The sequence below is a fragment of the Gobius niger genome (genome assembly GCF_951799975.1).
Source record: "Gobius niger genome assembly, chromosome: 11".
Classification (NCBI taxonomy): Eukaryota; Metazoa; Chordata; class Actinopteri; order Gobiiformes; family Gobiidae; genus Gobius; species Gobius niger.
The window spans coordinates 19,026,071-19,052,279 of NC_136862.1; the positions used below are offsets into that span (position 1 = coordinate 19,026,071).

Here is a 26,209-nt window from a genome sequence, read left to right on the forward strand (position 1 = left end):
TTTTTTTTTAACTCATTAATTGTCCGTGAGAGTAAATACTACACTGACAGAAGAGACAAAGAGAGAGAAGGATATTGTACATCCAATTACACAATGTAGATCATTTTTTTCACTCAAACTTGGCTGTAAACACAGTTAATGTGGTGCTAGCCCGCAGCTAGCTTTGCCTGTTAGCTTCTTCTCTGTGATTCCTTTAGTGTGTATTGCATGTGCAGGGAAAGTTGCAAGGGTGGTTTTCTGGCCAGAGACACCAGAGGGAAATGAAAGACCCCACAATCATCCCATTAACACTTGTATTACCCCCCAGAGGGACTACGAAAAGGATTTATTAAGGTAACCAAGTTACGTAGTACTTCTTTAAAATGCAAGATGTGTGTGCATAGAAAATACACTTGATCAGTACAGGCTGCACTTAGGGATCTTGGATATTGCTTGGAGCGCCCAACCCAAACCCTTAGATTGAAAATTCTAAAAATAAAGCCATTCCTTAATTCCATTTTATGACATGAAATGAAAAAGGCTACAAGCAAAAAAAGGTAGAAATTCAGCACCTGTGGCCTCTCAGATGGTGTAACACACAGTCACACCAAGCCATAGACAAAGTGAGTCACTCAAGGCTGAAATGCAACGGTCAAAGTGTGTCCGGATACAAAAGCGAGTTCTCACACATCATCACTGTGTAAGGAAAAAAAAAAGTTTGCTTCAAACTCCAGCTTGTATTGAGAAGAATCACCATTATAACCAGTGCGGTGGACTGTATATGTACACTCCCTCGAATCACTATAACAGGGATAATTACAGGTTAACTGAAGTCAGTGGAGTTGAACACCCTGCAAGCAGAGCACAGTAGACTCCATCACAGGGCACATATTGACTGTTTCGCTTTACTAATCTTTTTTTTTAAAGTTGCCCGCCCATGTGGCCAAAATGAACAGCTGCATGACTCACTTTCACTCCGACTCCCCGCTCGCCAGGTCTGCAGGTCTTCACACCCGACTGCCTCCCCCTTGCACTGGAGACGCACTTTGCTTTTCACACATGACGCGGTCCCTCTGTGCTGTAGTTCTGCTTGGCCAGTGGTGCAAAGACCAAAAGGACCAACACATATACGGGTGTCCCTCCTCACCTCTGTGTGTGTGTGTGAGGGCACTCTTTTCACCAGGGCTGATTCTTTGTGGCAGGAACAACGCAAAAGCAAGTGGAGACAAGTCAACCAGCAGCACCAACACAGCCGCATCTCTCTTTGTGCTTGAGATTGTTAGGTGTTAAAGGGGATGTGTGAGTGTGACGCAAATCCCCAGACATGACAGAAAAATGTCTTTTTTTTTGTGGCAACAATATCACTGCGACTTTATAGCAAGACTAGCACCAGCTGGCTTCTAACAGATAAAAAAACTGACATTAATATCATGGAAAAAACAATCTCTCTGTACCTTCATGACAAAGAAACCCCCAAAACCCAAAAGGCGTAAATACTTTTGGTGTGAGTGCGATTCAACATGCTCTATCTGTTCTGCTGTAATGTATTCTGTACAAGGCACCGAGCTACAGCGGGGAGTGAGAGGGCACACAGCGCTGGGGAAAATGGAGATTGATGGACAGGAAAAGAGTAAAATTTAAGACAAACTGAAAGAAGCGGCGGTGGAGAGGGATCTAGAGGAGCGGATTATACATTTTTATGGTTCCAGGAGACATTATCTTTTAATAAGGGTATACATTCTTCTCTGAGTGATTTAATATGGGAGCACAGAAGAGCAAACTCCTCTTTTAATATTTATGGCTCTCTCCTTGTCACCTGGCCTTGTGAGTCAGGCTGGTTTCATAAATTAAAGGAGTTCACGGCTTCATTTTAGCCATTATAGAGGTGTAGGCTACATACTGATATGCTCAGGCAAAACATAGAGACACCTGTTGACTGTTTGAGATGATGTTACGCAGAATAACATTTTTTCAATTGATAATCCCAATAAGAATACACTTTTTGGGGGTCGCGGCTTGTCATGATACGTTGAAGGTGGGTCTAAAAACTACGCCAATGGAGAACCAATTTCCCTACAGAACAAATAAAGCACATCACAAACCTATCAGTGTTCTCCAACTCACATGTCAGTGATCAAAATGCTATTTCAGATCCCGGTACAGTTAAAAGATCCTGTAACATTTGAAACCATCTTAAAATGCGTCACGACCCAGTTTCTTACTGTAAAGGTCAATACGGCTGACAGAGTGAGGTTAACCATGGAGCGCACACAGATGGGAAATGGCATACAGAAAATATTATTAGTTCAAATATTCCATCAAGGGCTCAGCTGGAGAGACATGATGAGAGCACAAGAAAAGAGGCAAAGATTAAGCCCCAGATTTAATCAAGTGATCACAGCACAGTCAGTCACACGTGAGCACACACACACACAGGCATGCATCCACACGCACACGCACACACGCACACACACACACACACACACACACACACACACACACACGCACACGCGCGTGCGAAAGCTGTGTACCATCCAATTACAGAAAAATATAGACCTTTCCACTTAAAGGGTTGGCATCATTCAAAAGTGACTTTTTAGAGTAGTTTACCACATTACAATGATGGGGGGCGAGAGGAGGAGGGACTTATCAGGACACAGGTCGATTTGTAATGTGTGTCATACCAGAAGCTAAGAATAGCAAAGTTTTGAATGAGCCAATTTAGACCAACATAGTATTTTCTTAACAAAATGTAACACAGTGAACACATTGTGTTTGGATTTAACACCAAACACCGGAAAAAGCGTAAAACCCCCACTTAAACCGATTAAAATAAACTTGAGGTACACAAAAGCCAGTCGTAAAAGTAGGACACTTAATTGACTTGCAATTTTTGAGTCTTTTGTCTCTCTGCCTAAATTACCATATTTTTAACGTCACCTCCCACACTCCTGCCTTACTCATTTTGTCTAACTACTAATGTGGTTCAGTATCTCAGAGCAGTAAAGCAGCAGTAGGGCAGCAGTGGCCCAGTGGCAAAACATTTGTCACTAATGCAAAGGTTGCTGGTTCAATCCTGCCTCGAGGTAGTGCATTCCTGGAGGGGCTAAATGGAAATGATAGCTTTACAGTACTTTTCTATTTATTCTCTGCACTGTCCTATTTATTTAATTTTTTTCTAATTTTTAATCTGTTGTTGACTTATTTGTGCTGCTGATGAACAGGATTAATAAAGTATATCGCGTCGTATCGTACTGTTGTATGACAAGACACTCACCTCCTGTGTCTACCAACACTGGAGTGTAAATTGCATGAATTAAACAAAATGCAACTCCCATTATGTTTTTGATGAGAGTAACATTATAATGTAACATGGTACAAGCTCATAAAAGTTAGTTCTGTATAATATGGGATTTTCAGAAATGAAAAGACCCGCCAGCATTATAAATAGTCAATTATGTCCAACTTTTCTTTTGGCTTAGAGTGGAAATATAGCTCTTGGCTCCAAAGGCTGTTTTAGCGCCAAGATCAAAGAACCCTCCCAGGCTCAAGTCAAGCAAAAAAATATGTAGTAAGAAAACCTTCACACACTCACAGACAGCCCTGCATACTACAGACAGAAGACACGTGTGCTGGTGTGAGCCCCAAGACCTTTGCAGTATTAGATCAAACAAAATGACTTGAGCCGATAATGCAGTAAAAACTTGACATCATCTACTCTCATACAATCTGTGATCCGTGGGTAGCCAACACAGCATAATTAATCACAAGAATGCATTAAGTCACTTTGACACTGTCCATCAAACATGCCAATCATCTGTTATATCACTTAACACAGTGGAGGATGAAAAACATTATCAATGTATCTTCAAGGTTTAAGGATGGTTAAACTGAACGTTTTGCTCTCTATGCAGAGAACATTCTCATGGCAGCTTTTGTGACGTCACTGGAAGTTCACATTCAACGCCCACCATGGCTATGTAGAAAGGCCACAAAAGTAAATCCAGCTGATTGTCTTTAGTCCTTGAAGACAGAATTAACCAGGATGATGTTTGCACCATTTCAACATTATGTTTATTTTTAGCTATTAGTAAATACAAGTAAAACAAAATCTTCAAAGAAAAAAAAAAAAGAACTTTCGACTGAACAGAATGAATAACCTTAAAGGTACACTGCATAACATTTTAGACTATACTGTTCAGTACAAAACATGCTCCTAATGACCAGCTCGACACAGAGAATGCTGTTACTGCAGTGGCTAATCAAAGAATGGATTTGGATGAGGAGCTAACCTATTCTGCTGACTTTAGTCAACATCTCCATGGAAACGAGCTGGAGACGTACCCACTCCTGGTAAAGTTACAGTCATGTCTGTCATAAAATAAATGCTCGAATTTCAATTTTAGTCATTGGGTAAAATCATCCAAATCCATTCTTTGATTAGCCACTGCAGTAATAGCATTTTCTGTGTTGAGCTGGTCATTAGGAACATGTTTTGTACTGACAGTCCAAAGATGATGTCTGATGTGTGAAGTTTGCGTCGTATTATGATTTGTTGATGCTGTATATGGTCAACCCAAATAGTCATAATGTGACGAAAAGAGGTCTACCTGTGTAGTCACATTTTGACTCTGAAGGACGGCCTCAATGGTAAAAAAAAAACAAAAAACAACAACAACTATTTTGTTACATTTGGACTAAAAAGGTTAAAAATGAGGTATAGTGCCTTTAAGTTGAGCCAACTCACATTTATATTTATTTACAGTTATTCTTTCAAGTCACTGGTTATTAGGCTGACTCTTTACGAGAGTAATCAAGCTACAAAGCTACTTCATACATACTGGAGCTATCTCAGTGCAGCCATGATCTTTCCTCATTGAGATGAAACAAATAGAGATTGCTATTTCCTCATAATTCATAACACAGGCCCCAGGACATAATGATTTTTCTGCCTCTGTCCAACACTACTATAAGAAATTGTTGCCATAATTCTTCCCTAAAGCTAGTTAATGTGACAGCTCATCAATACAGTTGCTGGCAATAAGTGGAGAGACCTTTGCATTATGTTTTAATTCCTCCTGTGTTTTATAGGGTGGGGGAGTGGAAGAGCAGTGAAGGGAGGACTGAAGGTACAGCTCAATATTTAACCAATCTTCCCCCTGGGACACAGCGACCGGAACTTAGCCTTTTTGTAACAAACCATTTACCCTCAAGGAAATATGTCTTATGTTCATCGCTTGGCCTAACCTGTGGCCTCTATCTCGAAATGAGATCGATAGCAATGGGATAAAGCCGCCCCTCCACAGACCGGGAATGGTCCTTTGGTTTATTGGGTTTACTCTAAAAGCGTGTTTTTGAAGGCGGGTGTAAAGGTGAAGATGGTTAGAGCAGGCAGAGATTATCACATTATCTGATGCTGTGCAGGTCGGATTTTTAAAGGGTCAGACTCTGACTGGTTGGAATCAACATGAGTAGAGTTTTGATGATGAAGTATTTCTGTTAAAAAGGCAGTAGAAAACCCTAGGTGATGCATGCAAATAGTCCAATATGATTCAAACTTACAACATATATATAGGGTTGCAGAAGGACAAGTTACTGATTTTTTTCTTTTTAAATTATTATTATTTTTCAAACAAATACATCTAAGCCTCAACTAATTTTGGTTTCCAACTTAAAGATCTTTATTCACTTTGCAGGGAGGTAACACTAATGTCTCGTGATGCTTTTGGTTTACAATTACTCTCTGTGCCATCCGAGAGTTGTGTACTTAAAAAAAGATACATTTAGACATAGATCTGTGAAGCTTTCTTATGAAAGAGGTGTAAATGTGTCACCACTATGTGTTGACAGTGAAGTCTCCTTTGCACATGACATGTCAATAAACATGTATTGATTTTTCGATATTTCAAACTAATCTCTTCAATATTTGTTCGTGAGTGCTGAGCAAAGAGATATTTGTGAATGAGTTAACATGGACGCTGTTTTATTGTTGAAGATTCTTTTAAAATAATAATAATGGCTTAATGGTATTGCGTTTTACAAGCCTGTATTACCAAGTTTCTCAAAGCGCTACACTGCAGTCATTATTCATTCACGCCGCACTCTGTGGTGGTAAGCTACTGTTGTAGCCACAGCTGCCCTAGGGTAGACTGACGGAAGTGAGGCTACCGATCTGTGCCATCGGCTCCACTGACCACCACCAACCACTCACTCACTACATTCATTCTGGCTTATTGTACATGTTTTTGGTGGTAGGGAAAACCGGAGTAAACCCACACACGGGGAGAACATGCAAACTCCACACAGAAAGGTGTGTGGAGATTAAGCCCATTAAGTTTTTTGTAACAGTAATATCATTAACATTTTTGTGTTGCCAAGGCCATGTGCGTTACTGATTTAGCTAAGCAGAGAACAGGCTAGCTCAAAATAGAAAGGCCTCACCCCGGCCACTAATCGAAAACACAAGCTTTTTGCATTGAAGGGAGAGCGCTGACTGCTGTGCCACCAGATTTCTATCATTAAAAATGAGTCAGGAGCAGCATTTCCTTCCCAAAACTTAAAAGCTATGTTATACTCAGGACTGGCACCTCTCTCTGCATGCCTCAACGGCTTAAGTCCAAAACATCCCATTCCTCTGCCTTTCTCCTTTCTGTTGTTATGTCCTCCTTACAAAACCCTCGTTACATTAATCACCATTAGCAGCCAGGTAGATGGTAATTACCATCACTTTCCATTACATGTGAGTCACTGAGTTTAGCCTCTGGGCTCATGAAGCGCACTCAGCTGCATGTATGACAGCAGAAAATGGAGCCGTCACAACTGCCGTTCTGATTGGCTGCTGGTTGTCATGACAGCGGAGGGGAATACATTTAGGACCTCCACCTTGACCCTGATGCTATTATACAAAGTACACGTCGTAGAACATGCAAATAAAAAAACAATTAATTTCTGCAGACACATATGGGCTGGTTAATGCACACAGCTACCACATTCATCTATATAATTATCTGCATTTTTACAGATTAAAAATGAAATTGAAATATGTAGATTAATTTACTTGCACCTTAATTATTCTCCCTGACTGAACACTGAGATTTAGCACTTCATACCAGGGAGTCTAGCTCCTATGATGCACCTCAACAGCTCTGGGACGAACTCATTAGGCAACTTTGTGCAACATCTGAAAATAAATACCACCTTAATTCTAGATATATTTGGAAAACAAAACATTACTTTTACTAAAGTACAATTTGAGAATCACAAAAACAGCAAACTTTCTTCATTTGATCTTAAAGGAAAATTACAATGACAAGATGTAGTAGTTATAGTAACATTTGAAGCGGTAAAACTATATGATGGGAAGTGTGGAAGATGGATTATTGGAGCGTAGCAGGTGCAGTACATGTAATATTTGAAGCATTAGATAGTGGTTGAAGTAGCAGTGTAGGGTTTTCCGTTACATTTCATTTTCTCTTTTACTTCATCTTGAGAAATCCCTGTTTTTACTTTTCTTTGACTTTGAATATTTGGAGCACTTCCTCTACTTGCGTACGGGAATTGAAAGCCAACCGAAGCTCAGCTGGCACGCTGAAACTTTACATCCAGACCTCAGCTCTCTCTGTACAATGTATTTCCCTCACGCAGCGAGACAGCTTTATTAAAGAGGCGAAAAACGTCACTGGGGCTCCTCTCCAGCTCCGCACTTGTTTGCTTTCATCCCGGGCCTGTGAAAAGCCCTGGTAATAAATCAAGTCGACACATGAAAGCAGATAGGGTGGTATCCTGTGACTGCGAGACGCGCTCAAGCAGTCTGATATTTAGATTCCCCCAAGATACACCGCGATGCTCTGCTCCTTTTGTGTCGGCGCGGCAACACAAACACACATCAGAGAAGAGAAGGCGCGCGAGATGAGGAATATCCAACACGTGTGCATGCCTCTTATCTACACAGAGGTCTACCGAGACGGAGACTGGAGGAGAAGAAGAAAGATGGCGGCGGAAAGACGTAAAACAAAAGAGGCAGAGTAGAAGAGGAGAGGGCTCATAGAGGGGCTTTAAACATGGCAATTTACAGAGGAGCAATGACGAGGGGGAATTATACAGAGTGGATTGAGCTGAAGAGCTGAGCAGATTGGAGAGAGAAAGAAAATATAATGAAAATATACGTGTATGACAGAGCAGAGGGTGAACTTGACTGTGGTAGCACGAGATAGATGGAGTTCATTGCACCTCGTATACATGACATTGTGATAAACTTAATCATCATCAGTCTTAATCATAATTATTGGAGGTAATGACATGTTAGAGTTGCTTTAGGAATCATGCTCCTAGATTAAATTCTATGTAATTACTGTTTGCTGAAGTCTGGGAAAAGTCTTTAAATGTTTACTCCGGCTTATACAGATGGTTTACCTTTCTATCGATTGAGCCGGCACTTGTTGTATTAGAGCTTATGTCGCTTCAGAATTGAGTTAGCTTTCTTCATATTTTTTTCCAATGCAGCGCAGAATATATAGCAATAGAAAATAACTTGACATGATTTTCGTACTGCTCAATAACAGAAACAACTGAAAGAGGCCTAAAACATTTTCGGAACCTAAGATACCTACTGCAACCCAAAAACACAGACATTCACAGATCTTTTTGTAGCCAAGGTTGCACTTCATTATCACTTTTGAGGCTTGTCAACTGAAGAACAGATGCACCAATCCCACACGAACAATTTCACCCCATTGCTTGCCAACACCAACCTTTAGATAAATACAAACCACTGTAGAAGCCCCTGTTCTACTCATAGCTGCTTCAAGCCATAGATACAGACGGCATCGCGACATAGAAGGGGACATAGAGGGGGAAAATACTATCTTTTGGGAAACACATTTTTTCACTCCAGCCATTTTCTGTCGAAGTATAAACTTATTCATCACATACAAGTCAAGTCTAAATTGGGTCCATATGGATGTTTATTCACAGCAGATTGTTCAGTAGAAGCAAAAAAAAAAAAAAGGCAGTTGTAGCTAGCACGATGCTAACATGAAGCATCATGCCAGCATTAACCGTTATTTATGTATTTATGGGCCGTTGAACCACTTTGCTCCTCTCCATGTCTTTGTATATTTATCTCGTAGAAAACTATATTCATAATTCAGTAGTTTTTGAATAATTCAAGAAAGTTTAGATTTTTCATTAATTTCATAGTAGCTGTCTTGTTTTTAAGCTGAATGGTTTGAGAAAACAGAAACCAAAAAACTAACAAAAAGCATACACATAAACCACTGTGTGACATACAAACATTCCTCCAAATTGATTGTGACAACAGAAGTCATGAATAGGGTTCTCCAGAGGGTAGACATTTTTATTCGGACATGACATTTGCTTCTTTGAGCTTTGAGGGCGCACAAGGACTGAACAGTTGGAAATGCCAAGGGGCAGAATATCAGTACTTGAGCAGTGAGGCCCTTTTAGGATTTTTAAAGTCTCCTACATATTAAAAGGATTCATTCAGTTCACTTTAATGGGACATTTCTGCCGACTGTTGACAATTACACTGATGAAGAACAAAGAGGAGCATTGGAGTGTACTGATAGATGAGGGCATTTGCAGCTGGAGGCAGTGAACCGTCTCACAAAGAGAGGATAGAGGAGACAGGCGATGAGACAGGAGAGGAAAGGCGGAGTGTGGCAGTACTGTACCTCTGTGTCCGGTGAATGAGGGCTTGGAGGCGGGGCTGTCTAACTGAACTGTGGACTCTGGGGTGGAGGGATGGAGGGGGGCGGTGGTGGATGGAGGTGGGGTGGTGGGAGCTTCTGGTGGAGGGCAAAGAAACATACACAAATACAAACAAAACCAATTCACATGGGCGTTGTTAGGGAACAGTGCAGAGCAGGCAAACTGAGAGGGTGAAGTATTACAGAAACGAATGCATGAGAGACGAAAACATCTGGTTAAAACTAAAAACAAAACGATGTGGATGCAAAATTATAATTTCAGCAGATTTAGCAGTGATACTTACGGCACATGCTGCACATTCTGCTCGGAACAACCCTTTGGAGACTGTTGGTATAATGTGCATACAAATGTGGTGGATTGGATTGCATGCAAATATAACAATTAAAGTAGTTGCCAATTATTGTGAGATTTTACTTGACTTAAGTTTGCACTGTTGAGTTACTCTTTTTAGATGCGTTAGAGTGCATTATAGTTTTATGAATAATAGAGCACATCGATAATTTTCATTCCAAGGAAAACCCTCAGAGTTCCTTTCTGGATGTCAAACTTGTCACTCATTTGGCTTTGGCTGATATGCTCATGGCATAGCTGTGTTTCCCATGTTGCGATCTCACTAGCGTCCCATAAAATTCCACACAACAGGTAGTCACTGCTGTGTTGAAGTTTATGGGATGCATAAATTCATGTTTATGCAAGTTATGAGTATGTTTGCCTGTCTAAAATTATAGTTAAATGTATATATATTGTACTCCCTTGTATATAGCAAGAGCAGGAGCCACTGTGCCACCTGGGCTATTTGCATAAGGCAGGAGAAGAAAGTTTTTTAAACATTAAAGCAAAACATGCTTTTTACTCATTAATTGTCTGTGAGAGTAAATACTACTCTGACAGAAAAGTCAAAGGGAGAGAGGGATATTGTACATCCAATTACACAATGGAGATCATTTTTTTCACTCAAACTCAGCTGTATACTGTTTAAGTGGCACTAGCCCGCAGTTAGCTTTGCCCGTTAGCCTGTTAGCTTCTTCTTCGTGATTCCATTAGTGTGTATTGGTGACTCCTACCCGGTGGCAGCGAAGTTGCAATTGTGGTTTTCTGGCCAGAGACACGAGGGGGAGATGAAAGACCCCCCAGTTAAGACTTTCTGACCCGACAATCATCCAATTAGCACTTGTATTACCCCAGAGGGACTACGAAAAGGATTTATTAGGGTAAACAAGTTACTTAGTGCTTCTTTAATGTTGGCTCAAGAGATGCTCTTGTGCTAGAATAATAAGTTCTGATACTGACCTTGTTCATTTAATTAAACCAGTGGTCCATCCAATCAGACGCCTATCATATAAAGATGGAAGTAATGATATGAGCTGCTGAAAACCTGTTATGACATAGTTGATCAGGTTACAACACGAGCTTATCTTTTAACTTTTTTGCCATGGTATATTCTTTACAATTCGATTGTTAATTGGCTGCGCTCTCCTCTCCCAAGGGCGAGTCTCCTCTGTGTCTCTGTGACATTTCAGCTTTAGCTTGAATCACTAAGCTGCATGGTGTGGGTCTTTGCGAAAGAGGGAGAGCGGTGGGGAGAAGGCGTTTCCTGGTTATTGAGAAACCATTAAAAAGGTATTTTCTGAGAATCATGGAAGCAATTGCAAAAGGCTAAATGATGTGCTAATCACTAATGAAGCCCAGGAACAGAGACAGTGCCATTTGAGAAGAACGAGTAATGAATCCAGTTAAGACTTTCTGACCCGACTATTACCCAATGGCTTTTTGAGAAGCAGTGGAATTTGTCAGAGTTAAGAGCATCATTGTCATTAAACGCATTAAATACATTGGTGATTCTTGTGGCTACACTGTGTGGCATTTGAAACCATTCTCAGACACAAACAAACGCTAAAAGAAATGGACAGTGATATCATCTCTAGCTCACATACCACACATACATCACAACCTTTGAAAACCTCTTCTACGATGAACAGCTACAGTACAACTGCATAGCTGGCAATCATTAGAAGGATATACTGCTTTTGGTTGCATTTCCTTGTACAAATGTCACCATGTTAAACTACAGGTTACTGAAGCAGCCGCTATAGGTTTCAATTTTGTAGCCTTGATCTTTTCTGGCCCTCAGCAATTCATGAAGTATACATACAGGATTAACCTTGTTTCTCCCTTCAGCCTCTTCACACATGTACAGCCAAGGACAGTCACAGGAGTGCACTGTATCTGCTCCAGGCAAAATACACATAAGGCTTACATTCTTTTTCATGAGTTTAATGCTGCCTTTAAATGCAACCAGGTCAGATCTTAGCACAGCATTTTTTTTTTTTTTTTATATCCATCTTCTTGTTTCAGCTCCAAACATCACAAGCTACTGACATTAAAATGGTGTCAACAATGTGTCCTTAAAAACAATCTATTTCTGTTATTTCCATTTTCGCTAGAGAAAGATTTTAGTTGATGATTAAGGAGTAAATTTTATGTGAAATACCAATGATGTGGGGTCTAAAGCTCCTTGTAAACTTCCAACATTTCAACTGCAAAGTACAGATGATGACTCAAGGGCCTTCATCTAGGATATCCACGCAATGTTAGAACTCACTTAAAAGAAAAGAATAAATAAGGAATCTGTTGCTCATGTTTAAAATCCATAGAAAAATTGACCAGCTGCTTCCTGCACCTCCTCTGGAGTGGATGGGAATGACTTATCCTTCCCGGTGATATTCCTGACAACGCAGCACTGAATTCCGGCTGGATCCTTATCCATGCGTGTAGATCTAGGACAACGGTTTATTTAAGGAAAGCCACTGGAGACATTTTTGCCTCCTGAGACCCTCATCCCCCAGTGCGAGGGTGCTCTAATCGCTCAACTCAGCAACTGTATGCATTAACAGAATCAAGCTCTACAAAAATACATTTTCTATTATGCTAACTTTGGGTCTGTTAAAATCAGTCAATTTCATTTGTGGCTCAATGGAAAGGCCACAGGCGACCACAAATCCAAAGGTCGGTGGTTCAAGCCCAGCTCCAAACGGTGTCCTGGGGCAAGAGACTTCACTCACCTTCCATATGTATAAATGTTGTGTGTGTGTGTGAGGGGTCCTTTGGCACAGATTGGCAGCCGAATTACTGCTAGTACTCAGACTGACTGATTCACTGAACGTATGGAACATAATGATCTCTTGTGAAACACAATGTGACTATGTCTGAGAAAAGGGCTGAGGAAATAAAATACATAATTTTATATCAATAGCAGCAGCAAAATGTCTGCTGCTGCTATTGATTTTCAATTAATGGTTAAAATCAAAGATCATAAGTCAAATGAAATGTTTACCAGCCTTGGGTTCTGGCTATTGTGCATTTGAGGGGAGCTTTTCAACAGCTCTTTCGTCTCTCCTAATAGGTTTATTATTGGGGCCTCATATTGCAGGTCTTTTGTGTGAGGAGCCCATCACTTGAACTCACCGTACACATAGAGCTTGTACTCAGCGCTGCTCGTGCCCAGGTGGTTACTGGCCTCACAGCGGTACGTCCCATTGTCCGTCTTGTTCAGGGAGGTGAAGGTGAGGTCACGTCCCTCCACAATCATCCGGTCCAAGTCAGGCAGCTCGCCCCCATCCTTAGTCCACATCACAGGGTCAGGCCTAGGAAGACATCATGCAGTGGATATAATGAGAGTACTGCATGGAATATGGATGGGTATTGTAAATCATATATAAAAAAAGAGGAGTGATGAAGTGACTTACGAAGGGTTGCCTTTGGAGTCACACTCCAGTTTGAGGTACTGGCCCTCCTGGGGCACAGTGTGGGTGGGGCGGATCTCCACACGAGGGGCGTCTGTGGACAGAGAGAGGACAATGAGTTGACAATAGGCTATCTATCGATCTTAACTGTTTTTTTGTTTGATTATCAATGAGAGCATGAAAACTAACATCTTAACTCCCACCTGAACCGAGCACATTTTCTCCAGTTTAGCAAATCTAAAACGTTCTTGAACAAAGTGTCAAAATCGGAACAAAAACTAGGATGAAAACGCAACAAAAAAGTGACAAAAATGCAAAAACAAAGGTCACAAAAACTCAACGAAAAAGTCACAGAAACTCAAACAAAAACTCAACAAAAAATGCCACAAAAACTCAACAAAAACTCACAAAAACTCAACTCAAATGAGGTGTTATTCTGGCCAATGGGGTTCAAGCTCCAGTCAAAGAAGTTTTCAGATTTGGGTAAAGCTGAACTGGAGAAATTGCACTCAGTAAAGGCGGGAGGGGGTGAATTACGGTACTTTTTTTCCGTTAGTAAACGTTAGTAAACATCTAGTTGTATTTATGTGCCTTGACCGAAATAACAAGCACCATCTGTAAGCTAAAGCTGGCCTCCCTTCTCTCAGTGTCAGTGACGTGTCGGCCGCACACGTGTGCACTCACAGTGGACCTCCAGCACCTCGGTGGCCTGCTGCGGCGACTGGGACAGGGACACATGGTCCACGCGGCAGGTGTAGGCCACTCCATCATCGTTCCTGTCCACTTGCAGCTGCAAGTAGCTCTGCACCGTGAACGTCTTCCCCATAGGATTCACCACCTTGGCGCCTTCATACAGAGAGAGGGGAGAGAGAGGGGAGGGGAGCGAGGGGAGGAGAAAGGGAGCGCGAGGGGGTAAAGAGAAAATGTCAGTGATTTGGCTTGGATGAGGCCTTTGTGTCAGAACAAGTTGTGGTTTCAAATGCCATGAATCTATGCATAAACCACCACTAATTAAGCGCTTAATGTGCCTTCAACAGCAAACTACAAAAACTGATCTAAACAAGCAGATACCGGTTGTCTACATTTCAATTTTAGGCTTCATTCAGTCAGGAGTAAAAAAGTGAAAATGCTATAAAAGAAAAAGAAACACTTATTTGTAGAGCAGAAAAACCCTGATTCCACAGTTATTCAAACCACAATTCGAAAACCACTGTTCTACAGCAATTTAACTCTGAATTCTATGCTGAATATTTTTTTTTCTGAAACCAGCTGAACGGCAGAGCTATTTTCTTGTCAATGTGCCTGTGTCAAAAAACTGTCTTGAACAAAGCGTGAAGAAATGGCATATTCTCACTCTGTCTCACCTTCAGCAAACCCAGACGGAAAATGTTAAAATGCATTTCAGACTTCAATCAGCCTCTATGCGCTGTATGATTATTCTCCGTTCGTACAGTGTGCCCATGGAGCCATTGACGCCACACCTGCTCTGTGATCTGAACAGCTGAACACCCTCATTACCGTCGGGCCACTGGCGAAAATCTTCCAGCTGAGCGTTACCAGAAATACAGGTGTCCATAAATCGTTCACAAATCGTCCACTGATCACACCATTTTAGGTTTTGCATATGTTGGCTCCGGCTGTCCGGTGTTATGTCCAAATCTCTAGAGTTTAGAGCCCAAAGTCTGCCAGAGTAAAGTCCTACAGACAGTTAGAATCTAATGTTCAGAAGAAGTGTAGGCCCCCTATTATAGTGAATGTACCCAAACAGACACAGGGAGAAGATTAAAACTTCAGAACCTCAGAAAGGGTCAGCCCGGGAGTTGAAGTCAGGACCTTTTTGCTTTGAATTTTCTATCTTCCTGACAGATAAAACTGAAAAGGCTTTGTTTGTATTCCAGTTGTACAACGATATTGTCTATATATAAGAATTACTCTCAAGCCACTCAACTGATTGCTCTTCCAATGTGTGTCTAAAGGCTGGGTGAACCGAACCAAATGGAGGAAACCTACACAGACACATTGAGAATAGAAATTCCTCACAGAATGGCCAAGCATAGACTAGGGACGGGAACCTCTGGGTACCTCAAGATTCGATACGATAAACGATACATGGCTCACGATAACCTCACCATAGGCCGATACTGTGACAATCGATATATATCTTCGACATCTTTGACATTCGTTTTCATGTGCGTTTTCTTCAATGAATAAGTGAACAAATGGACTTGGAAAATGGGTGAATTGATCTGTTAATGACATCACTTCATTTACATCTAAATTAACAAGAAATCACAGTATTTCAAAAGGAATCAAACACAAAATAATCTTATTTATAATTATAAAAACTCATTAAAAGCAATATATCTGTGCGACAGTGTTTGATCACAAAGTGCTTATAATTGTTGTGCTGTCCTCTAATGTTCTGACTAAATTCTTGATCATTATTGGCCTCTATTGACTGTGACAACAGGGGAGCACTGCTACCTCATTATTATGCATGACGTCATCAAAAGTATCGATATCGGCATAAAAAGTATCGATATCATATTGTCCAGCAAAATATCGCGATATATCACAAAATCGGTATATATATTGTCACACCCCAACATGTCGGCAAACCACTATACCACATTTCGGCTTAATTCCCATGGTTCCATTTTAATAAGTGCCATCCGACCGTTAAGAATAATTTCAAGTCTTCTTTCCTTATCTATTCAGGCTTTGTTCCTACTTCAATCCATCCAAAAGCGTTAAAACCTTTTTTGGTAAGTTGCTGCTCACTGTATTGTTTTTGTATTTTCCTTCTAAACTCCTCTCTTCGTCTCCTCACTTCCTTAACTCCCGGTCCTCATGTCTCCTTCTGTTTTCACTTATGCCAATCACTTCCTCCGCTCAGTCACTGCACCCAACCGCTGCTCTGAGCCCGCCTCCCCCGGTGAGACGTGATTGAAAGCTCCGCAGCGCCAGCAACATCCAAGCGTACAAAAGCCAAAGTGAGAAAAAAAAAAAAAATCCTGTGTTTCAAATGTCCCTGCATGATTTAGCAGCTGCAAATAGGGCAGTCAGATCTGGTCAGACATTTCCACAAATACCGGACGTTTTTGGGGAAACTTTTATAAGAAGTGCGAGTGTTCCGGATCAGCCTGACCTCAGCAGAGCCATGTCTTTTGATGTGGTTAGATGGTTAAAAAGACTGGCGTATACAAAGGCATAAATGGATTTGAAAAAATGTGGCGAGGTGAGTGAGAAACATACGGGTGACCGGGTGTCTAAAAATACAGTGCAGAATTCTTTCAGCAGAACTTGATAATGGGAGCATGCCAATCAGACTGTTTGTGGAAGATAAGTTAAAAAAAGTAACTTTTAGAAACTGGTGATTTGCTGTGAAGCAATGTGTGCTGTACTACTGATTTGAATTATTTGAAGGCCTCATATTTTTGTCATCCAGGTGTCACTATAGAAAGTCAATGTATTAATCAATCTTATCTTTCATATACTTGCAATAGAAAAAATACTGTGTGTGCATATATCTTTTTTCTCAAGAATTTCCAAAACAAACCACAGTACAAAGACTGAAATCATGTAATATGGTTGAAATAACAAAACCAAAATCAATGTGTTTCTCGATCACTTCACGTCTCTGTAAGCTGTGGTTTAGATTTGATTGCACTGTTATTCCATTGAGGATCTAAAAATGCAAGTCCTTCAATCAGTGCGATGAACCCTCAGCAGTGACATGGACCACCTCAACCACTGATGTCTCTGTTCCACCATCGCCCACGAGCGGCCGAAAAGTATTGCCGCGCGATTCATCGTCTCATTTTGAGACTGCGAAGGTTCAACAAAGCAAAGGCCCTCAGCGGACTGAAATACAAACTTGTTCCTTTGAGTGAACATTTGTAAAGATGGACTCTGATTGCTTCTGTGAAAGTGGGGCTAGTGCTACCAGGCAACAGGTTCATCCGTCACAAAAATGGGCGAGGTGAAATACTGACAAAGACACAGTTTTTTTTGTTATAGAGTAAGTGATGAAGTAAAACATGTACAAAATGTGCCGGACTATCTTTAAAATCAGAAAGATGGTAATTATAAACTGAATCTTTTAGACACACTAACAATGCTCATCTTTGCTGCAATTATTACATTACATATACTCCCTGCCTGATTATGCAGGTTTATCCTCATGGAGAGCGTATACACTGAGTGAGGGGGTTGGACTGTTGACTGTATTTAGTGTTATTAATGACCAACATTCGGCTGGGCTCTCTGCTGTGCGTCTTTAAACCGCGTGTTGGCAGAGTGTGCCGGGAGCTGCAGCTGCTCTGTGGGTGGACTACAAACACAGAGCCAAAAGACCGCGCCTCGGACGATGGAAAACAGAAAAGGCAGCCGCACTAAAGTGAGAATGTGACCCTTTCATGTCCTTCACACGAGAGGCTGAGCGATGAGAGATACTACTAAAAGTGGTGACATTCATTTCATTTAAAAAATATGTGCCAACTATGTCATCTGCCTCAAAATACATTGATTAATTGGGCACAGAATTTATACCTGATGCCATTTATACTTTCTTTGGGTTAATCTAATTGCATTAATCTAATTGCATTACATAAACAACATTAATATAAGCTTAGTGCCCAAATTTGGACATAATACATAGGCCTGTCATGAAAACAAATTTGTAGTTCAATATATTGAGCCAGGAAAGTATCGCGATAAACGATATTATTGACTCGATAATGGATACTGTCGACTCTCAGGCATGAAAATGACAGAAAACCTTTGTTGTAAAAGTGCATCATCATGCCCTGATGTTCAAGCTGCAAAAAACATGAAATATAATGTAACTCAATTTGCTTCAGTTAAAAATCAAAGTTTTACAAATAAAAAATAGGGGGCCCAAAAATCTATCGTTTATCTGTTACATATTGAATGATAAGTCGATATAGTAATTATTGTGACAGCCCTAAAGATACCTGCATTCTGTATTTGTGACAATATGACCTTTCTTGCCTTAGACCAAACCTTCATCTCGTTGATAGTATTGTCAAAGCTTCATCCTTAAAAAGCAACACTTCCTTCCTTTTCTCAGCTGTGTAGACCATCCTATAGTGTGTTTGTATGCTTGCTTTTGGGCAAAGTTTACAAACCAAAACCACAACCCCTTTGTCATAGTTAAAAAGGCACTTTCCTTGCTGCTTGGCCCATAATTTCTTGTCCGTGGTGCGGTCCAGGGCTGTAATCCCCAGTAGGAGCAGCGTTAGCGAGGTGTGGACATGATCTATTACACCCGGAGAGCCCAGGGAGCGGGACCTGTTGGCAGCACTGGTCGGATCTGTCTCCTCAGCTCTGGACCGTCCTAACTGATGACTGACTCGAGGGAGCGAGCTGTAAGGATTTCTATCAGAGACACGAGCTGCGCTGACATGGAAATCCCGCAATGCTCAGAGTGACTTGTATTAACAGATATGGCCCGTGCAAAGAGAGAGTGGGTAGGTCTTGGCACTGTAACCGGCAATGCAGTGTCGTTGGCTGTTTATAATTAACCCCTTTGAACGACCCTACAACACGCACAACAGGCTAAAACCTCCAGCTCCTCCTGATCATGAACTCGGCTCAAGAACGGTGGTGACAGGTTGCCCTAGTGGCACTGAATGATAGGACAAATCCAAAGAACAAATTTCCGTTTTGGAATGATCAAGTACCATACATTTCAATAATTCAGTCAAGTTCAGGTCAAATGTGGTTGTTGGCTACAAAATCTACAGTCTGTTCTTCTTCTTCTGACAACAAAACAGAGGACAACCATGTCGATTTGATTCCCAACAGAGCCCTAATATATACTGCTTTTTGACCATTGTGAATACAAGTACCTTGGAAAATGTCGACATGCTCCCAATTGCTTCTAAATGTCCTTATTACCTATAAAATGGAGAAAGCAAGACCTGGAATAGACTCCCTGAAAATCGGTGTGTTGGCTGGCACACATGGGATTCATTTACACCAAGTAAGCAATCTATAATAGAAAACGCTATCTCAATGGCCGCCGCCTGGGCGCCGCCATGTTTATTTCCCATACCGACTTTGAAGCTAAGCAGGGACGGGCCTGGTTAGGACTGGGATGGGAGACCGTTTGGGAACACCAGGAAGCGAGAGTAGTGAGTGTGTGCGTGGTTGGTGGTGGGGGCTCATGTGCGCATAATTGTTCAGCAACTTTGAGCGTCTGGAACAGCGCTATATAAGACTAATGCATTATTACTATTATTATTATTATTTCATCCGCGGCCGGCCCCCACGTGACGGTCCCACCAGCCGCGGGCATTGACCACGGGTCCATATGCACCGCGGTGCTGCTGTCCGAGGACAACCCGCCGTCACAACAACGCGAGTGCACGACATCTGACTGCCGTGCGTGTGCGCGCATCCTAACAGGGCGGTGTGTGTGTGCGTGTGTGCGCGCGCGTGTGTGCGTGCGCGCGTGTATGCGTGCGCGCGCGCATCCTAACAGGGTGATGTGTGTCATCGTCACTCACCGCTAACCTGCAGACGCTCCGCACAGGTACAGTTACATCCTCCAAAAGACATCTGCGCGTCTTTGTTTAAGTCTCTCCTGCAGTGACAGAGCCTGTGGTTCATTATAGATCCAGGCAGTATTCCGTCTCTAAAGCTTTGTCTCCGAAAAACAGTACACGCAAAACATTGCCCAAAAGCCTCTACTCAAACGCGCTGCTCCGACTGATTTATCCTCCGTGTGAGTCAAAGCGAAAATGAAACTACAACTTAACGAGCGCATGGCCTGCACTGCGTAGTTTTTTTCTTTTTTTCTCTTTTGCTGCTGTACCATTTGTTTTCTATTTTGCTTTCACGTATTGTGAGCCCAGAGGTACATTTCATTCTAAAGCAGCTTGGAAAGCATTGCCAATTTTATTGTAACGTTATAAATACTGTCTAACAACGATCATTAGGCTATTTCATTTCAAACCCTACTTATTATTTTTTTGATTGCACACTACCGTGATGCACCAAACCACGGGTCCTGCACCGTGAACCAAACCGTTAGAGCTGAACCCCTAATATTTATCCATAATTATTCCACTGTCTCTTCATTTCTATTCCCTGAGTTTAGCGAACATATCGTCGTTGTAGTTTATAAGAAAAGAGTACGGGTGCATCAAACACTCCAATTGCAGATTGTTTGATATTATTTTTAGCATTCATTATTTTACACATTTGTAGTGGCCATAGTTTTTGGAATGGGTTGGGAACCACTGGTCTACAGCTGAACTGTGTGACGGGTTGGACATTTCTTTGTAATCACTAATAATCTCAGAATATCAAATGTGGAGACTAGCGAGGCCCGGCCGAAGGCCGGGTCTCAGCTAGTATTTATAGATTTTAAATGAACTAGCCGCTTCAAATAAAGGCTTTCTAGAGGATTTAAATAGTGAATTTTGATGCAGAAGAGCCCTTGTCTCTTCGTCATATTTTCCTAAAAGTGACTTTTTTACAACTACCTGAATATGATTTGGCGCTATAAAAATGAGTTTGTTGTGGGCTACAAAGAGTTCAATTTGCGATCCATAGCAACATAACGTTGAAATTAATTTAGATAAAAAAATGGACAAGTTTCAGGTTAACCTCCTCCAATTACCTTTTTGATCATTTGACAAAGACGACTTGCTCTTTTGTAGTTCCTGGGATGGCGTGTTACAAGAATGAAGCGTCAAGTCTCAACTCAATTAAGCAGAAACAAATTGAAGGGAACATTGATTATGTAAACCATGTCAAACATTTCACAAACAAAAATATGATCCCACAAAAAAGAGCCAAAAAGTCTGATTTCGTATCTTTGTGTGGAGGTATTCAGGACAGAGGAGTCGGAGCGTCATAATCTTTTATTCATGGCACTGTGACCTACCAGAGCTGTGTTGAAATTACATCTTTAATAGTCATCGATCCAGTGCACCCTGGGGAGCTGCATACTTTAGTTCCAACAAAGGCTCGCTAAACAGTGAGCAAGGAGAGCCAACACTTCAGAAAAAGAACTCAAATGAAATTTTCCAACACGAAGCTTCTTTCTTTCAGTGTCACAATATCACTGGCAGCCCCATTAGCCTCAAACCTGATCCTGTTGGAGATACACTGACTGACTGGCACTTTTCGAATACCAATGTCCATCTTATTCTGTGCAAGGACAACAGCCCACAGATGAACAAACAGCCTCCAGATTCTTTAAGGATATTGATATTGATATTGAAATGATATTAAGATAATTCAAACGCCAAAGAGAAAGAAAAATGATGATGAGCAAATGAAATGGCAGAGTAACCACCATTTTGGAAAAGACTGAATAACTTGGTGCCCACGTACCTCAAGACATGCATCAGTTATTTTTCTCTTTCTCTTTAGATATATAAATAAGACACTAGTTATTCATGACTAATAAACACACTCAATTTTCTGAAGAAGAAGAAGAAGAAGAAGAAGAAGAAGAAGAAGAAGAAGAAGAAGAAGAAGAAGAAGAAGAAGAAGAAGAAGAAGAAGAAGAAGAAGAAGAAGAAGAAGAAGAAGAAGAAGAAGAAGAAGAAGAAGAAGATATAGCACTGTTCATATATACAGTAATATGGAGAGGTAGGATGTGCGGTCATGTTAACCAAGTCCATTAAATTCAAATGTTATTTTCTAAAACATTATCACGATTTGCTCTATAGCGGACTGACTATGTTGGAACGGTCAAGTTACCACATACAGGAGCTAATTATCCACAATGTTGTGATGAGTTGAATTTTTTAGAAAAATCAGTGAACAATGAATGAACCAGAACAGTTCAAATCGGGAAAGCCCAGAGCGCATTTGCAAAATACGTATTAGTATGTTACATAAAATGACACAAAATGCACCATATTCATCATCTGAATCATCTAAAATCATTCACTGAAATGTAGCGCAAAAATATTGGTGCTGTTATAGTCAACAAAGTCCTTATTGTGCCTGGCATGGGGAAGGGAGTGCATGTGCTTGTTTTGGATTCAAGCAGCAGAACCATTTTATAGCAACAGCGCTTCTATATCGCCACTATTACCTTTAAACGTAGCACCATGCATAGTATATATCTGCAATTCATTCCCCTTATCCATGACTACAACACCTTTGACAATAGAATATGTGGCCGCAAGTGAGCGTAAATCAAATCTGTATGTTTTTTTCCCCCCATAAGCCCTTTTCGGATATAGCTGTAGCCTAACATGATGAAGCAATAACCTCTACAGTTTAGGTCAGACGCTATGATAATACCTGCCCGAAAGCTACATCCCTGCCCATATATTCAGGGAATAAATATTCATTTCATCTCTGCCTTTGCCTTGGTCTCTCCACCAGTCCCTCCGGTTCAGCGGTGTGTAAACAAGAGCTACATGTGGAGATATTGGCGTAGATCTCAGCGGGCTCCGCATAACAGAGACAGAAATATAGCATTACAGGGCGGGACTGAGGGGATCCGGGGCATCAAATATGAATATTGGATTCAGTTCCACATGCGAGTTTATGTCCTGGCTTTCACTCATATACATATCAATAACACCCCCCCCCCCCCCCCTCACCACAGCGTGTTTAGCATAGCGCTGTGCTAACTGTATGACTTCTGTGGCCCTTTCCCATAATATGATCTCGTTCCTTCCCCCAGATCCCACACCAATATGTCTCGATTGTCTTTCCTCTCCAGCAGCGTTGCTCACAGTCTCACACTGAACAGAGCGGGATCTGTCAAATGAGCAAGTCAGTGCATGTCTCACGTTTTGTGTTATCCTCTGTGTTACATGCTTATTTTTTTTATTTTCTACAAACTTGCTCATTCATCAGGGAGTCAGGTTGAAGGATAAATTAAAGTATATCAACATCATTGGGACTGAAAATATGGACTTTTCCCCCTCAGTATCATCTTTCACTTTTGATCCTTGCTTGTAAGGTCTGGACGACACGGCAAAGAAATGAATCACGGTTTTATTCTCGTATTGATTGATCTCGGTTTTTTTCCCTATTTTATTATTTCACACTAAAAAGAAATCCATGTAGCCGATTCGTGAACTTAGACAGATCTTTATACAACTTCAGCTCAAACAAAATAAATGCTTTCCTCCAGTATAATTAAAGCAGTACTAAGTGACTTGTTTACCTTAATAAATCCTTTCCGTAGTCCCTCTGGGGGTAATACAAGTGTTAATTGGATGATTGAGGGGCCTTTCATCTCTCCCTGGTGTCTCTGGCCAGAAAGCCACAATTGCAACTTTGGTGCCTACGGGTCGGAGGCCTCAATACACACTAATGGAATCGCGAAGAAGAAGCTAACAGGCTAACGGGCAAAGCTAAGTGTGGGTTAGTGCCACGTAAACAGTATTACAGCCAAGTTTGAGTGAAAAAAATGATCTCCATTGTGTAATTGGATGTACAATATCCCTTAGTCTTTTCTGTCAGCATAGTATGTACTCTCATGGACAAATAATGAGTAAAAAAACGCTACATGCCACAACACCTGCAGTGGCGCTTATGGACTCTAGGGGCATGAGTTACTTACTACAAAAATCTTCAATTGTAAAAAAAAAGGATGATAATGAGAGACTGTACCTCCTGGGAAAATAATGCACATAAATGTACACAGGTGCCAGTGTGAGATATCCCCTCAGCAATGGGATTCTTCAGTCTGAATAAACATGATTCAAAATAGCGCGTGCACCGCTGTCAATTCAAATAGAAAACTGATATGATATCTGCTTAAAAAGGTGTGAAGACCAACATTGATTTGGCCTTATCTGACTGTTTATATGGACCAGGGACACCCACCTGACTGATAGCAGGCTGAAGTGAGGGAGCTTAAGACCCACTACAAAAGGAGTAATGACAAGACTGACAAGAGAGCAACAGAGCTTTGCAGACAATTCACTCCAGATCAAAACGTAGTGACTTTGTGATAAAACACCTGACAACAATCGCCGACATTCATAGTGTCAGCGAGGTACTGTTAACAAACAACGCACAACCTCCAGGACTTTGGACAGAGGATATAATACATCAAATGCTCATGCTGCTTATCCATAGGGTTGAAGAGTAAAGCAATGCAAAAAATGAATTAATTAAACTGTCACTAATGCCAGTTGTTACCAGCGAGATGCTAGGATACGAGGAAAAATAAGGTGATTTGTTATCATACATGGCTTTAGGTTGTAAAAGTCTGCATTTAGCACACAAACTGCTTGTGATCATCCCAATGGACAAAACTATAACAGGGCAATTAATAAAAAATTAAAAAAAACTTAATTGACCTTTACTGAACCCTGTTATGCATAATAGCACCCCTTGTATTTAATAACCAGCAGAAAAGATACTGGCCCTAAATTAAAGGAGATCATGTGTGAGGTTAATGGGGGACCTTAATAAGAAAGCCTGTATCCCCGTGAGACTACGGTAGCCCCCCACAGGACATTACCCTCCAGTTAAACAGCCTGGTGTAAATGAAAGAATCTTTACTGGACACATTTACCGACCCCCTCTTCTAGTGGGAACAGTAATAATTCCCCGCAGAGACTATGGGAGACTGTTAAAGGGAAATGCCGCCTGCTAATTAGTATGCCATTATCTTCTTTATAATCCCAGAACACCAGAATTACAAGTATAACTATGGATCAACTACAATGGAAATAGGCTGTTTGAGTGATCTAATCTAAAGCTCTGCCTTTTCAACACACGCGCAACAAATATACATTGAGCCCAGTGGTTAATTAAGAGCCATTGCCAGAGAGGTTCTCTTAGAAATGTGCAAATTTCAGTTCTTTTCTGGGAAATGACTGTAGCATGGGTCATGTTTGCCTCCCTATATAAAAAAAAGTATTCTGGACACACCTTTAGTACAACACGATAAAAAGCATACAAATAATGGTGAACAAAATTATATTGAATTAATAAACTTTGACTGAAAATAGCATGCCAAGGTTAATAAAGTGTAATCTTGACTACAAAAGGCCTGAATACCTGAGCATAAACTGACATACAAAGGTAATGAGCAAAAGCGTTTGCCTTTGCAGAGTGTTTTTAGGCTTTATTAATACCTCACTGTGTCTGGTGCATGAAGGAAACTTTACAACATTAAATTGGGCATTTAGGATCTGCAACACCTGGATGCGAGCTTCACTCATAACACTAGTCATTACAATAGTGTCTTTCTGTTTTGGCAAGCGTGAAAACAGTGATTTTCATTTCAATTTCTTTGTTTACACTCGCAGCTATGCAAATTAGAAGAGGATAATTTGCATTCCGTGTTCTACCTTTATTGTCTTTTGTTAAATGATGCTAAAACCAAAGTCGGCTGCAATGTTGAAGATAATGTGAGACATTCTGTCTTAATGAAGTAAACATATGATTTATAAAATGTTCTCAAATTACTAAAAGGTAATTCCATTGTGCATGAACAAAGTGGCACATCTGCTTTGTACTGCCTATAATAATACTAGCATTTTTCAACAACACACCCTTTTAATTCCAGACAATTACAAGGAGTGAACTTCGTCAAATGGAAAAGAGTGTAAACTGAAACGAGAGATGAAGCTGGCTGCCCTTTGATAACAGGTTAATGTACTGTTCTAAATCACCATTAATAGAAAATACGAGCTGTTCTTGTGACACTTTAGGAATCATTTATACAACAGCTGTGTGTACAGGTAAACACACTACACAATCTTGATCTTGGAGTAAAAATGTAAATATGAAAT

General features: G+C 40.9%; 1 protein-coding gene across 3 annotated transcripts in view; it reads right to left on the minus strand.

Annotated features, from left to right (window-relative positions):
- LOC306969834 (cell adhesion molecule 2-like) overlaps window positions 1-26,209 on the minus strand; it is a 206,785-nt gene that overhangs the window by 5,376 nt on the left and 175,200 nt on the right. For 2 of the 3 annotated variants that reach the window (XM_079565534.1, XM_079565533.1), the window contains 4 exons: window positions 14,136-14,297; window positions 13,455-13,545; window positions 13,174-13,352; window positions 9,672-9,785 (listed from right to left, as the gene is read on the minus strand). In XM_079565534.1, the coding sequence (XP_079421660.1) occupies window positions 9,672-9,785; window positions 13,174-13,352; window positions 13,455-13,545; window positions 14,136-14,297 (546 nt within the window). The remainder of the gene's footprint in view (window positions 1-9,671; window positions 9,786-13,173; window positions 13,353-13,454; window positions 13,546-14,135; window positions 14,298-26,209) is intronic. The other variant, XM_079565535.1, reaches the window with a different exon arrangement.